At 41.5% G+C, this 15201-nt stretch overlaps 1 protein-coding gene across 13 annotated transcripts in view; it reads left to right on the forward strand.

Moving 5' to 3' along the window:
* LOC136004298 (polycomb group RING finger protein 3-like) overlaps window positions 1-15201 on the forward strand; it is an 89526-nt gene that overhangs the window by 40476 nt on the left and 33849 nt on the right. For all 13 annotated transcript variants that reach the window (XM_065660664.1, XM_065660667.1, XM_065660661.1 and 10 more), the window contains 4 exons: window positions 7532-7628; window positions 10208-10263; window positions 11274-11384; window positions 12154-12242. In XM_065660664.1, the coding sequence (XP_065516736.1) occupies window positions 7532-7628; window positions 10208-10263; window positions 11274-11384; window positions 12154-12242 (353 nt within the window). The remainder of the gene's footprint in view (window positions 1-7531; window positions 7629-10207; window positions 10264-11273; window positions 11385-12153; window positions 12243-15201) is intronic.

Genomic DNA, 15201 nt, shown 5'->3' on the forward strand with positions numbered 1-15201 from the left:
GGCATGATCACTGCAGCCCAGGCTGCCACCCATCTTGACTTCTCTAATTATTTCCTCTCTGTTGATGAGCAACAGGTCCAGGAACCCTTCTCCTCTGGCTGGGCTTTCTTCTATCACCTGGATTAAGAAATTATCCTTGATGCACACCAAGAATCTACTGGACTGCCTACATCTTGCTGTGCTGCTTTTCCAGCAGATGTCAGGGTGACTGAAGTCCCCCAGTAGGATCAGAGCCTGCGAGCGTGATGCTCCCCGTAGTTGAAGTAAGAATGCTTCATCAACAGTATTAACCCTTAGGCTACACCACTGGCCTGCAGGTGGATTTCATACGGCTGATCACAACCCTTTGAGTCTGGCAGTCATTTTTCTGTCCTCTTATCTCATTCCTACCTCAATAGTTTGTCTGCGAGGCTTTTATGGGAGACACATCCCTGATTGATTCCATACATATTTGCCCCTGTAGGGGGAGATCTGAGAAACATGAATCCATTTATATGTCAGGTAGCAGTTAGGGCCAGTTGCTCCCTGCAGGAATGGGGAAGTTGTGCAGAAATAACAGCTAGCAAGGCTGGGGGCTTGCCAGCCAGGCCCCCGCCCTACAGTACCCAAGCAAGGCAGAGCCGGACATCATAGCCAGGTTCAATCAAGAGCTCAGATCATCAGGGAAGTTCATGGTGATGAGGCCCTTAGGGTCTTGAGTATGGGGTCACCAAGGCATGGGCTATGCAAATGTTATGCTGTACAGTTTTAAACCAGTACTTAGTCTGTCACTGTTCCTTAAAGCTACTAATACCAACTGTAATTTTCCAGCCCATTGTTTTGGGTATTGTCGTACAGTTTTCTTTAGACTATTTTTACAAGTCTGATTCATTATTTCTACCATTCTGAATTATTGTGGGTGGTAGGATGTATGCAGTCTTTGTTTAATTCCCAGGTTACTCATTAAAAGGCTTGAGTTCTTTCACTTACAGAAGTCCATCCTAATTTGATCCTTTCTCTGTGGATGTTCTATACCTACAGATAATTTTCTTAAATGGAAGGTTTACAGTTACAGAGTCTGTATTCCTTTTAGGGGACAAAGTTTCAACCCATCCTGAAAAGATACCTCTGATGACAAGGTGTCATTGATTAACCCAGCCAACAGCTAAACACCACAGGCACTCCCTCACCCCTTACCCTCCCCTAGTGGGATGGGGGACAGAATCAGAAGGGTAAAAGTGAGAAAACTCATGCATTGAGATAAAGGGGTGGGGTGTGTGTGTGAATCAACAGACCTATTCAGGGATTCACAGTAACAGATTCCCCCATCAAGTTAATTATTCAAGTTTCTGGAAACTCATACAAAATAGATCCCAGGTAAGAATTTTATTATATAAATTTGTGACAGATTAAGGTTCAGAGACTGCCATTGACAGTACATTAACTGCAAGACAAGCATGAAATAATAAATACAAAAATCAGCTAGAGTTGTTTATTAAGTGCATACAGAGTATAGTTCTTACCCAATAAACATCCTTATGAGGGGAGAAGACTGGTTCAGCCCATCAACTAATCCCAGCAGTTACAGTGCAGTCTTCCCTAACATTTCTCTTCTTAATTTTGCATATTTATACAATTTAATCCAGGTTAGTAGCTCCCCATAACCCTCCCACCATTTACTGATTGGTTGGCTAATTTGCATAAGGTTACATAATTTATTATCTTACTAGGCATGCTCAGGGAAGGGTCATTTAACTTGAGCAGGGGTCTTTTGACCTGTGGGTATGATTTTTAGTATTTTAATGAGGGTATAATGAGGATAGTTCATCTAAAGGACACCCTAATCATGTTTTGCTGACACGTTGTTGTGGTTTAAACCCAACCACAAACCTCGTTCACTCACTCCCCCCCCTTCTTGCCCTCCCCCTGCTCCTGGAGGGACGGAGAGGAGAATTTAAAAGAATGCAACTCCCACGGGTTGAGATAAGAACAGTTTAGTAACTAAGGTATAACACAAATCACTACTGCTACCACCAATAATAATAATGATAAAGGAAATAACAAGAGGAAAGAATACAACACCTCAACACCAGCCGACCAGTAACTCGCCCCACTCCCCCCAGCCGAGCACCGACCAATACCTCATCCAACCCTGCAGTCCCTAGCCCTTCCGGGTAACTCCCAGTTACATCCTGGGCATGACGTGCTGTGGTATGGAATACCTCTTTGGTCAGTGTGGATCAGGTGTCCTGCCTCTGCTTCCTCCCAGCTTCCCCTCCTCCCTAGCAGAGCATGAGGCTCAGAAAATCCTTGGCCAGACCAAACATTTGAGCAGCAACTAAAAACATCGGCATTATCAGCACTGTTTCCAGGCCAAAAAATCAAATCACAGCACTGCACTAGCTACTAAGAAGGAGAAAAATAACTGCTACTGCTGAACCCAGGACACACATGAAGCCATATTTTGATGATGTCCATCTGTTTTCAGGATGTACTACACTTCAAGGGTTTCCTGATTAGAGGTTCATTAGCTCTGTTTTCTTAATCTGCCTACACAAGGGCAAAGCCATCCCAGCTATCAGTTCTCTTCATCTGTGCTGTTCATCCTGACCTTATAGGAGGCCCTTGTATCTGTCCAGGCTTTTCCATAGCAACACAAGTTTCAATTTTTTAACTGCATGCCTATGGACCTGGAGTGACTCTAGTCATACATGGTTTTGTTACTGATTGGTGTAAAATTCTTTTGCTTTTAAAAATACAAATCTAGTTTCCTTGTTTGGCAGCTGCTGTGCGGTTTATCAGTACATGGCCCTCCTCTGTACCCTCTCCAACAGGTCCATATCTTTCCTGTACTGAAGACTCCAGAGCTGGACCCAGTACTCCAGGGGTCTCACTAGAGCAGAGTAGAGGGGGAGAATCATCTCCCTTGACGTGCTGGCCACGCTTCTTTAGATGCAGCCCAAGATACAACTGGCCTTATGGGCTGCAAGCGCACATTGCCGGCTCATATCCAATCTTTCATCCACCAGTACCCCCAAGTCCTTCTCCTCAGGGGTACTCTCAATCCCTTCATCTCCCAGCCTGTATTAATCCTGGCAGTTGCCCCTACCCAGGTGCAGGACCTTGCACTTGGTCTTGTTGAACTTCACGAGGTTCATGTGAACCCCCTTTTTGAGCGTGTCCAAATCCCTCTGGATGGCATCCCATCCCTCAGGCATATCAACTGCACCATACAACTTGGTGTCATCTCCAAACTTGCTGACAGTGCACTCAATCCCACTATGTAGTTGATGAGGATATTAAACAGCACTGGTCCCAATACAGACCCCCGAGGGATGCCACTTGTTACTGGTGTCCATCCAGACATTGAGCCATTGACCACTACCCTCCAGCCAATTCCTCATCCACTGAACAGTCCACCCATCAAATCTCTCCAATCTCATCAAATCTCATCAAATCTCTCCAATTTAGAGAGGAGGATGTTGTGGAGGATTCTGACAAAGACTTTACAGAAGTCCAGATAGACAACATCTGTAGCCCTTCCTTTTTCCATTGATGTAGTTACTTCATCATAGAAGCCCACTAGGTTGGTCAGGCAGGGCTTTCCCTTGGTGAATTGGTGCTGGCTGTCCTCCATGTACCTTAGCATAACTCTTAGGAGGATCTGTTCCATGATTTTCCCAGGTGCAGAGGTGACACTGACAGATTGTTAATTCCTGGGTGCTCCTTTCTACCCTTTTTATAAATGGATGTGATATTTCCCTTTTTCCAGTCACCAGGGACCTTGCCTGACTGCCATGACTTCTCAAATATCATGGAGAGTGGCTCAGCAACTACATCATTTGTTCCTCAAATGGTCACGAACCTGATGTTCACTTAAAGTGGAAGGAACTTTGCTTCTCCTGTCCCCGCCTTGCAGTTCATCCACTTGAGGTGTGGGGATAGATCGTGCCAGTGAAGACTGAGGGAAAAAAGTTGTTGAGTACCTCAGCCTTCTCGTTGTCCATTGTTACCAGTTCACCAGTCTTGCTCATCAAGAGGGGCACACTTTCTTAGACCTTCCTCTTGTGGTTGGCATACTTGTAGAAGCCCTACTACTAGAACCTGTACATTTCCTTCTTACCCTTTAGTTCGACCAGCAGGTCTTGACTCAGCTTGCCTCTTATCTTCCTTACTCTATTTCTTACACCTGAGGTTCGTGAGCCTCCTTAAAGATCTGCCAGCTCTGTTCTGTTCCCTTGTCCCTGAGGGCAGTTTCCCAGGGGATCCTATTGACTAACTCCTTACAGAGTTGGAAGTTGGCTTTTTTAACATTAAGGGTCTTGACTGTATTCTTTGTCTGTTTCACCTCCCTCAGAACTGCAAACTCCATGAGTGGGTGATCGCTGCTGCCCAGGCTGCCTCCAATCTTGACGTCACCAATTAGCTTGCAGTAGTAACCATTACATATTGCTTCTCCCCTGGTAGGACTTTCTATTACCTGGCTTAAATAGTTATCTTCAATGCACTCCAAGAGTCTCTTGGATTGCCTACAGCTTGCTGTGCTACTTTTCCAGCAAATGTCAGGGTGGTTGAAGGCCCCAGCAGGACAAGAGCTTGTGAGCGCAATGCCTCCTGTAGCTGGAGTAAAAAGGCTTTATTAATAGTCTCCCCCTTATTGGGTGGGCTGTAGCAGACACCAGTTACAAGGTTGTTTGCCTTTCAACCTGCTTGTGGCTATTCTTCAGAGACAACTCTTCACCCTCAATCCATCTCTTGATGTAGAGGTGTCCTGTGTTCAGTTGTAACAGTTATTTTTCTCCTTCCTAGTAGCTGGTGCAGTGCTGTGTATTCCATACCACAGCACGTCATGCCCAGTATATAAACTGGGGGGAGTCACCTGGAATGCCCAGATTGCTGCTTGGGTCGGGCTGGGTATCATTTGGGGGGTCGTGAGCGATTGTATTGTGCATCACTTGTGTTTGTTATTTGGAGATCTTTTCCCTTCCCTTTTTTGTTTAATATTCTTTCCCCTTGTTACTTCCCTTATTATTATCAGTAGTAGTAGTTTTATATTATAATTTAGTTATTGTAGTGTTCTTATCTCAACCTGTGGGATTTCCATTCTTTTCATTCTCCTCCCCATCCCACCTGGAGCAGGGGGGAAAGGGAGGGGAGTGAGTGAACAGCTGTGTGGTTCTGAGTTGCCAGCTTGGCTTAAACCACAAGAAGAGGGCAACTTCTCCACCCTTTCTTCCTTGCCTATCCCTTCTGCACAGTCTGTAGCCATCATTAGCCACAGTCCAGTCATGGGATCCTTCTCACCAAGTTTCAGTAATGGCCACCAGGTCATAGCTTTCTAGCTTCATAGTGGCTTCCAACCCCTCTTGTTTGTTGCCCATGCTGCATGCATTGGTGTAGAGACACTTCAGCTGGGCTGTTGGCCTCATCACATTCTTAGAGGAATACCTCCTAATTCATTTGAAGTGTTTCACTGATGTTTCCCTGTTGGCTCCTATTACCTCAGGTGCACCTTCCTCATCTCCATAAGACTTCAAGTGTGCTCCAGTGTGACCAATGCATCTCAGAGACTCTGGCTGAGTGTCCTCACTAGCGCCCCACCCTACTATGCCATCTTGTCCCACAGCTTGTCACAGGTGAACTTAATATTGTCCACCTCCCCCTTCATGTGTAGTTTAAGACTCTGTCAATGAGCCCTGCTAGCTCATGAGCGAAGACCTTCTTCTCCCTTTGAGAAAGGTGAATCCTGTCTGATGCCAGCAGGCCTGGTGCCATGTAGGCCATCCCACTATCAAAAAAACCCAAAATGGTGGCAGCAACAACAGCCATGGGGCCATATATTAATGGACTGGGTCCATCTATTTCTTCTAATGCCACTGCCTGCAACTGGAAGAAAAGAAGAGAAAATAACCTGTACCCCAGATCCCCTCACCAGCCATCCCAAGGCCCTGAAGTCTCTTTTGATCGCCCTTGGACTACAGATTTCAGCTTCATCACCACCCACATGGAAGACCAGTAATGGGTAGTAGTCTGAGGGCCATACCAGGCTAGGAAGTTTCCTAGGAATGTCCTTAACCTGGTCCCCAGGGATGCAGCAGACTTTCCTATGAGGAGAGTCTGCTTGGCATATTGGACCCTCTGTTCTTCTCAGAAGGAAGTAATTTGCAGTATTTGCCAGTTTCCCAGGCTTCTCTGATGCAATGGACATAGCATTTTGGATTTACTAATTTGCTTTTGTATCTTTGTAGTTTTCTTTATTATCATGCACTTTTAAATTATGTGCTCAAGTTCTTGCTTCATTTGTGGCCAAATATAAATTCCTTGAACTAGAGTGCTCTATACTCCATGTAACATATTATGACAATCTAAAATGATTTGCTTTCTTTCAGACAACCCTAGTATACATCTCTTCATAGAATCATAGAATAGTTAGGGTTGGAAAGGACCTCAAGATCATCTAGTTCCAACCCCCGTGCATTGGCAGGGGGACCTCACACTAAAGCATGGCACCCAAGGGTTCGTCCAACCTGGCCTTGAACACTGCCAGGGATGGAGCATTCACAACCTCCCTGGGCAACCTATTCCAGTGTCTCACCACCCTAACAGGAAAGAATTTCCTCCTTATATCCAATCTAAACTTCCCCTGTTTAAGTTTTAACCCATTGCTCCTTGTCCTGTCACTACAGTCCCTAATGAAGAGTCCCTCCCCAGCACCTTTATAGGCCCCCTTCAGATACTGGAAGGCTGCTATGAGGTCCCCATGCAGCCTTCTCTTCTCCAGGCTGAGCAGCCCCAACTTTCTCAGCCTGTCTTCATATGGGAGGTGCTCCAGTCCCCTGGTCATCCTCTTCTTACTTTTTACCTGTTTCCTGGTTTAAACTGCAGCAGTTATTCTGTGTCAACTGATCTAATTGATCACTGTACTGTTTATCAGTATTATTTTCGGTCTCTCGTGTACTTTAACACACTTATATATTTTTCCCACTGTCTCTCTGAGTTTGTAAAATGAACCTCTAGTTTTCTTCCATCACTGTTGGTCTTCCATTGTCTTCTTTCCATCCCCCTTTCTCCCAGTCATAAGTCTAGTATTTTATTCCATTATTCACGTAATCACTGTGAATAAAGAGAGATAATGGGTTCTGTTTAAAGGATTAGTGTCTTTTATTAACTTCTATGGTAGTCTATACATCTGGTGTTTGAGATAATCTTTTGTTGTGGGTTGACCCTGGACAGCAACTAAATACCCATAGAGCCGCTCACTCAGCCCCCACTCAATGAGATGGGCGAGAGAATAAGAACAGCAAAAAGCAAGAAAATTCATGGGTCCAGATAAAGACAGTTTAAAAAGTGAAGAGAAAAAAACCCCAAATGATTCAAACACACCCAAATCTTGCCCACTCCTCTTGAAAGACCTGTCACCTGCCAGCCAGCCCCTCCACAGACACAGCCCAAGGGTGTCAGAAACCCCCTCAGATACCCCTGGTGATCTCACAACTTTCTTCCAACTATTCTTGTTTTATTTCTAATTAATTATTAATGTTCTGATTATTAGTCTGTAGAAGCTGCTTGGTGAAGTATTTGGAGGAAAACAACACCTGTCCAACATGTCGGATTGTTATACACCAGAGCCATCCATTACAGTATGTTGGGTAAGTGTGTAGTGTGAAAGGAAAAGCACAGCTAGTTACTCTTTGGGCTGTACAAACCTCTCAAATGCAGCACAATTTATCTCTGCATTTTTTTATTTGCTTACCAATATTTTAAATATATGTAAAGATGCTTGTTTAAAAGATAGATTTATATGAAAGAGATAAGGTATTGAGTTCTGCTGTGAAATTGCAATTCTTTTGAAGCAAAACATTTTCTCTTGAGTCAGACAAACACAATATTTTGTATTTAATTTCTGAGTGACATTTAATGAGATTTAGTCACTTCCTATTTTGTATGCTTGGATCATAGAGGTTGCACATACAGAACATCTACATGAATTATACTTGTATTAAATCTTAAGAATAATGACTGACAGTTGGATAGTGGTTTCCAGTGACTGAGAGGGTGTGTTCAAAAACTTTGCAAATGCACAGCATTATTGTTGATTTAGTCTTTCAAAGGACTATTTCGTTCATAGGTGCAGATGAGAAAGTTGTTATCAGAAAAATTAGAGTAGTGGCTTCAATATCTTGAATGGAACAGTCTGAAAAATTTGTGCCTACTTCTTTCCATTCCCATACAGGGCTTCATTACTGTGTGGCCTAAAATAAATGGGATGTTGTATCCTAATTTCTTTCTTTTTCATTGTATTTTCTGTTAATTTGTACGTTACATTTCTTTTTCTTCAATAGTTTTCTCATTTTAAAAATTTCAAAGATATCAGTCAAATGTTTATACCAGTTGACTTGACCAGATCTGCACTAGAGATTTGTACCATAGCAACTTTCATTGATATAAATTTATTGAGACAGTGTGTTCACAATAGCTCTTGCACATTGCATAGTCTCTTGTCTACCTCCATGCAAAGTTTCTTTTAGTTTGTGGCACTGCTTTAAACGTGCATGTCTTGGTTCTAGTGCAGCTTTTGAAGAAGTGGCTATCGAAAATGAATTTGATTCTTTCTCCACTTTCATTGAGAATCGTGCATGTCCTATAAAAATTGCTCAAATTTGAGTTCCCTTCAGGAGTCAGAAATAAGATAAGAGTTTTCTTATACCTTCTGAGAATGATGTAGAGACTATACTAGAATGTATTTTAAAATACGACAAAACAGTAATGATAAATCCATGCCAGTAGCCAAGAAGAAACAAATGGCACTTAAGACAACATGGTCATCATCTGTAAAGCTACAGAAATACATCCGTGTATTGCTTCAGAAGCCTGTTTTCAATGCTAAGAGAGGTTTGGGAGCATAGCCTCAAATTGAGTAGTCAGAAGTGGATTTGACAGTTTGTGGACACTGAATGCACAGTATTATGTCTTTTAAAAAGTTGATCTCCTTCTTCAGTTTAGGTTCTTTGCTCTACTGCTTCAAAAAATGAAGATGCCCTCCTAGAGAAGTATTTTCCTGAGCTAGTTACAAAATATTGCCCCTTAATGATTGAAGCAGATAAACTTTTTCCAACCTGATTTTGGAAGTCTGTGGTTTCTTCAGTAGAGAATTAATAGGGATGAACTTTGTATTATGCCTTAGTTACAACATTCCATGATCTTGAACAAATGCGTCTCATGTTTCATCATCAAGAGCGCTGTTAAATTCTCACCTCTGTCCTCATGCTGTTAGCTAAAATCATTAATTTAGATTGAAATGTTTTTGAAGATGTTCCAGAAATTTTTAAATGACATTTAAAAATTCTAACCTGACAGTAAAAGCTGGAGTTTGGTATTGTAAACTCTTTTGGGGTTAATGCCTGGTAGCAGATGAGTCTGGTGTTTTAGCTTGTATTGTATTTTATTTATAGTTTGGAAGTCAGGGTAATGTTCTAGTCCTTTCAGTCAATGACCTGTTTTAGAGTAATCCAGGAAATGGCAGCTTGTAGTTAAACTTTGGTTGAAAACATCAGTATTTAGAATCTTAACCAGTCCTACTTCCCCACCATTTCCTTCCTTAATCTGTCTTTTTTTAGCTACATGATGTTGCTCTTAGGTAAAATGCTGAATTATAAGAGCAAATGCAAATTTTCTTTCCTTTGTTCTCTTCTTTGTTCTCTTTTATTCCTAGAAGCTTTTTTCCTCATGTTTTGTAAAAAACCCAGTATGGTTAAGTAAACAACCTAGCAGCACGAGAGATTAATTAAAAGGGATAAGAAACAGTCTAGTTTATAGAAACAGAAAAGTGTCTAGTGTCTAGAAACAGAAAATTAAAAAAAAAGCTTTTGTCAAAATTGTCAAGCAATTTTGAGAATTATGTTACCCATATGCATGCAGGTATATGGCATCTCTTACAGGATGCCATCCTTTGCGTCATAAAGACCATCCTTCCTAGCATTTCTGTTAAACTTTTGTCAGTTTAACTTTTGTCAGTTCTTGTCTTAGCCTGAACTTTATCTTGCATTCTTTTCTTATTAACTGTTATCTCATGTTTGATATTTCAGTCATCCAAGATAAATATTTTTATTTCTTATAAGACTTTAGAGGTTTGTAGAGCTGACTTAATACTGAATCTCTTTAAGAGAACTGTTTTGTATCAAGATGGCTAATTTAAACCTTCAATTTTTATTTTCTTTTTTCCTGTTAGTCATGATAGAACAATGCAAGATATTGTTTACAAGCTTGTGCCAGGCCTCCAAGAAGGTAAGTTTTTTGGTATGACCTATTTTTACTAAATGTTAGATTTACGCATAGTTCCTTTACATTAACAAGGAGGAAGTGAGGAAAATGTTGGGGGGTGCGGTGTGTGAAAAATAGCATCTTCACTTGTTCTGGTTCTAGCACTACTTTTCCTCTATACTTAAGTGCTGTTCATGTTTTAATTTTAGACTTCTACTAGCAGTGTTACTGAAAAAACTTCAAAAATGAAAATGCCAGTGTTATTTCAGGGAAAAGTAATATGTAAACCTAAATGGCACTGCAACTTTTTCATGTTGATATTCTATAATTGCATACATTCTTCTTTAATAAACTGTGTACATATTAAGGTATTTTTGACAGCTTTGCAGAGTTCTCAGAGGTAGAATATTATGCATAACTTTTAGTTTCAGTTAATTTTTCTTCTCCTAAGATGTACTTAAATCCTTTGCTAACAGCTACCTTTCCATTTGTGTTCTTATAATCTATTTTGATAATGAATCTGTTGAACTAAAGGAATGCTTTATAGTAATTGTTCAGTATTATTTTTCAGTGGTATGTTGCTACTTTTATTTAAGTAGAATATTTCAGTCCAATTAAGCTGTCAAGTGATGACATTATTGGACGTTTATAAGCAAGTTTAGGTAAAGAGATTATTTTAAAATTATTTCTAGGGTACTGAAAATCAGAAATCAGAAATATGAATACATTTCAAAATCAGTATTTTGACAGAAACATTGAAGGGGGAAAACCACAAAGTATGGTATAGTATTTAAAATTTATTTTATATGTAATAACAGAATGGTACAATAATAGATCTGCAAATAACTTCTGCTTTTCAAGAATAAGATCTAGGGTATCTTGATTATGGCAGCAAGAGTAGAGAAGTATCAAGAAGTGCTAATACCACTTCCTGCCTGACAAGCTTCTTTTACAGAATAGAAGAGGGTTTTGGAATATCTTGATAAATATTGTGCTAAAACTATTAAATAACTAATATTTACAATTTTAAACAGCGGAAATTAAAAAGCAGAGGGAATTCTATTACAAACTGGGTATGGAAGTACCAGGGGACATCAAAGGGGAGACATGCTCTGCAAAACAGCATCTAGATTCACATCGCAGTGGTAAATGGTCTTATGTTTATTCGGTCTTGGGGTGGGGGTACAGAGTGCTCTTAAGCTGCTGAAAGGATCTGTCAGATGTAAGAGCCTAGCTAATATTAGCACTCGTAATTGTTGCATAATATTGTACAAGGCTTGCTTGTGCTTATATATTGGACTATATACAAGAACTCACCACTTTGAACTCACTATCCAAGTTCAGTAGTGTTTTGCATCCCACTTGTTTATAGAATGTGTTCTTTTATCCAGCTGTAGTGTGTTCCTGGAGGTCTTCAGTAGTATCTATGTGGGAACTCTATGATAAGAAAAGGTTACCTTATATCCCAGTCCTAAATTGCATTAACTTCAGAAACTGCTGATGTTAAGTATAATTTTATGATAGAAATGCTGTGGTGGTTATACTTAAAATGCATATGTGTATGTATTTATCCAAGGGAAAAAGAATTCTCAAATCTGTGACTGTCAGGAGAGCACATGAGTTTTACGGAGTACTGAATGAGCCCTGACAAATTTGTAGCCAGGTGTCTTCAACTGATTTTCTGGGAATCTTTGAATTCATGTCCACATCTCTGCTACCAAGAATAAAGCTGCTTTCCAACTTTTTTCCTGGTTAGAAACTGATCATACTCTGACAAGCCTAATTACTAAAAAAACAAACAAAAACCCCACAGTTGCTCTTATAGTCTTGACTTTGTTTCAGGATATCTGATATGTTTCAGATCATCTGATATGTCTGATTTAATTATTGTAATGGTCTGCTTTCTTCTGAAAGTTGAAACTAAACCAGATGAAAATTCAAACAAAGAAACTTCTGAAGAAAACCAGGAAGAAGATAATGACTATCATCGAAGTGATGAACAGGTGGGATTACTTCTGATATAGGGCATTTCTTAGTTTTAGTTTGTATTTCCACTTTATCTTTAAATGATTATTTTATTTTGATAAAAATTTTGTCCTCTGACAAAGACAAGATAAAGTTTTCTTCCATGCTTTTGTGTAAACTTGAGCTTCATCTTTTTTATTTAGATAGCTGTGAAGAAATTTAATTTTGAGAATTTCATTAAGGTTTGATAGTTATTTGAGTTTCCTGAATATTGGCTAAGTGTTGTGTTGGCTTTCATCTTAACTGGATTTCAAGTCATTTGGCCCTTTATGTGAGAGTCTACTCCCATGCCACTCCAGTGCATCAGGACTGAATATGTTTCAATAATTAAAATGAAAAGTCTTCTTTTACTTAGTATTTAGTGTCAAGCTTAAAGCACAAAACCTGTTTAAGTATAAAACTTGCTATTGGAATACACAAGTCACTGCCTTTGTGTTTCCTTGCTAACTGTGTCCAAAGTAAATTAAGTTTGGATTAATTTCCCATTTAATGATAGCACAATGGTAGTATTCAGATGGATTGTGCTTTGTACCAGATAATTTAAGGGCACAGAATGAAACTTATTCTAAAGCCCTTAGACTAAATAAAGAAAATAGATGATTGAGAAAAGGAGAATTGAAGCACAGAGATCAAAAGGACACTTTTTTCCCATATAATCTTTTGAACTTCAAAAATTTGTTACATCATCTGCATGAATAATTTTTAAAGTTCAAAATATTATTTTAAAACATGCCTTAAATATTAAGTTACATTACTGGATTCAGAGGTTAGATTAGAAATAGTAATTAAAAAGTGCTAATGGTTTTGTCAAAGAGCAGCAAGGACAGGCTGTTGCTCCATAGGGGCAAGCAAGCCAGGAGCCAAGAGTGTCAGCAAGGCAGACAGGGCACTGACCTTTTGCAGTCCCACAATACCTGAAAAAGGAAGGCATAGCAGCTCTGGTGACAGTGACAGTAAATCTTTACTGATAAGTGAGACCCCACTTGGGGTACTATCGTGGTTTAAGCCCAGCTGGCAACCCAGAACCACACAGCCATTCGCTCACCTCTCCCCCCCCCCCCTTCCTCCCCCAACTCCCAGAGGGATGGGGAGGAGAATCGAAAGAATGTAACTCCCATGGGTTGAGATAAGAACAGTCCAGTAACTAAGGTATAACACAAACCACTACTGCTGCCACCAATAAGAATAGTGATAAGGGAAATAACAAGGGAAGAGAATACAAGTGCTCACCACCCGCAGACCGATGCCCAGCCCGACCTGAGCAGTGATCTGAGCCTTCCAGGTAACTGCCCCCCTAGTTTATATACTGGGCATGACGTGCTGTGGTATGGAATACCCCTTTGACTAGTTTGGGTCAGGTGTCCTGTCTCTGCTTCCTCCTGGCTTCCCCTCCTCCCTGGCAGAGCATGAGACTCAGAAAGTCCTTGGTCAGAGTAAACATTACTTAGCAGCAACTAAAAACATTGGTGTTATCAGCAGTGTTCCCAGGCTGAAAGTCAAAACCACAGCACTGCACCAGCTACTAAGGAGGAGAAAAATGACTGCTACTGCTGAACCCAGGACAGGTACCCACTGTACTGTGTACAGTTCTGGTGTCCTCAACATAGAAAGGGCATAGAGCTTTTGGAGCAAGTCCAGAGGAGGGCCATGAGGATAATCAGGGGGCTGGAGTACCTCCCGTATGATGGCAGGCTGAGAAATTTGGGGCTGTTCAGCCTGGAGTAGAGAAGGCTGCTTGGAGACCTCATAGCAGCCTTCCAGTATCTGAAGGGGGCCTACAAGGGTGCTGGAGAGGGACTCTTCATCAGGGACTGTAGTGATAGCAAGCGAGGGTGAAGGGATATATAAAAAGACTCTGCAGGTTAATGTATGGCTACGTGACTGGTGCCAAAGGCAGGGGTTTGGGTTTTTCAGTCACGGGCTGCTGTATGGGACACCTGGTTTGCTGGTGACAGGCGGGATACACCAGTCCCAGAGAAGAAAAAGGGTTTTGGGGCAGGAGTTAGCAGGGCTTATTGACAGGGCTTTAAACTAGTTAGGAAGGGGGGAGGGGATTTAACTGGGCCTGTTGGGGACAAGCCCAAGAGGAACATGCTAGGGATTGAAGGATGGCGGGCTAAGGAGGACTATCAATCTCTTGTTTCACTTGTGGGAAAGGATAGCTTTTTAGACCCTGTCCCGCAGGGGAAAAAGGGTACTAGGACTGGCTCCCTGAAATGCCTGTACACCAATGCACGCAGCATGGGGAATAAACAGGAGGAGTTAGAAGTCTGTGTGCGGGCTAAAGGTTATGATCTAGTGGCGATTACAGAGACATGGTGGGACAGTTCACATGACTGGAATGTGGTCATGGATGGCTATGTCCTTTTTAGGAAAGATAGGTCAGCGAAGCGAGGTGGTGGAGTTGCTCTTTACGTGAGAGAGCAACTAGAATGTATTGAGTTCTGTCCGGGGTCGGATGAGGAGCAAGTGGAATGTCTGTGGGTACGAATCAAGGGGCAGACTGGCACGGGTGATACAGTTGTGGGGGTCTATTACAGACCTCCTGATCAGGATGAAGGAGTTGATGAGGCTTTCTACAGGCAACTAGAAGTAGCCTCGCGACTACATGCCTTAGTCGTCGTGGGGGACTTTAACTACCCCGATATTTGCTGGAAGACTCACACAGCCAGTCATTCACAGTCTAGGAGGTTCCTCGAGTGCATTGATGATAATTTCTTAATGCAAATGGTGGACGTACCAACTAGGAGAGCAGCGCTGCTAGATTTAGTACTCGCCAACAAGGAGGGTTTGGTCGAAGTGGTGACGGTCAATGGCAGCCTTGGCTGCAGTGACCATGAGATGGTGGAGTTTAGGATCCTGTGTGGGAGGAATAGAATACCTAGCAAAGCCACAGTTCTGGATTTCCGAAGGGCCAACTTTGGCCTCTTCAGTCAA

This window comes from Lathamus discolor, chromosome W (assembly GCF_037157495.1).
Source record: "Lathamus discolor isolate bLatDis1 chromosome W, bLatDis1.hap1, whole genome shotgun sequence".
In the NCBI taxonomy this organism is placed as follows: Eukaryota; Metazoa; Chordata; class Aves; order Psittaciformes; family Psittacidae; genus Lathamus; species Lathamus discolor.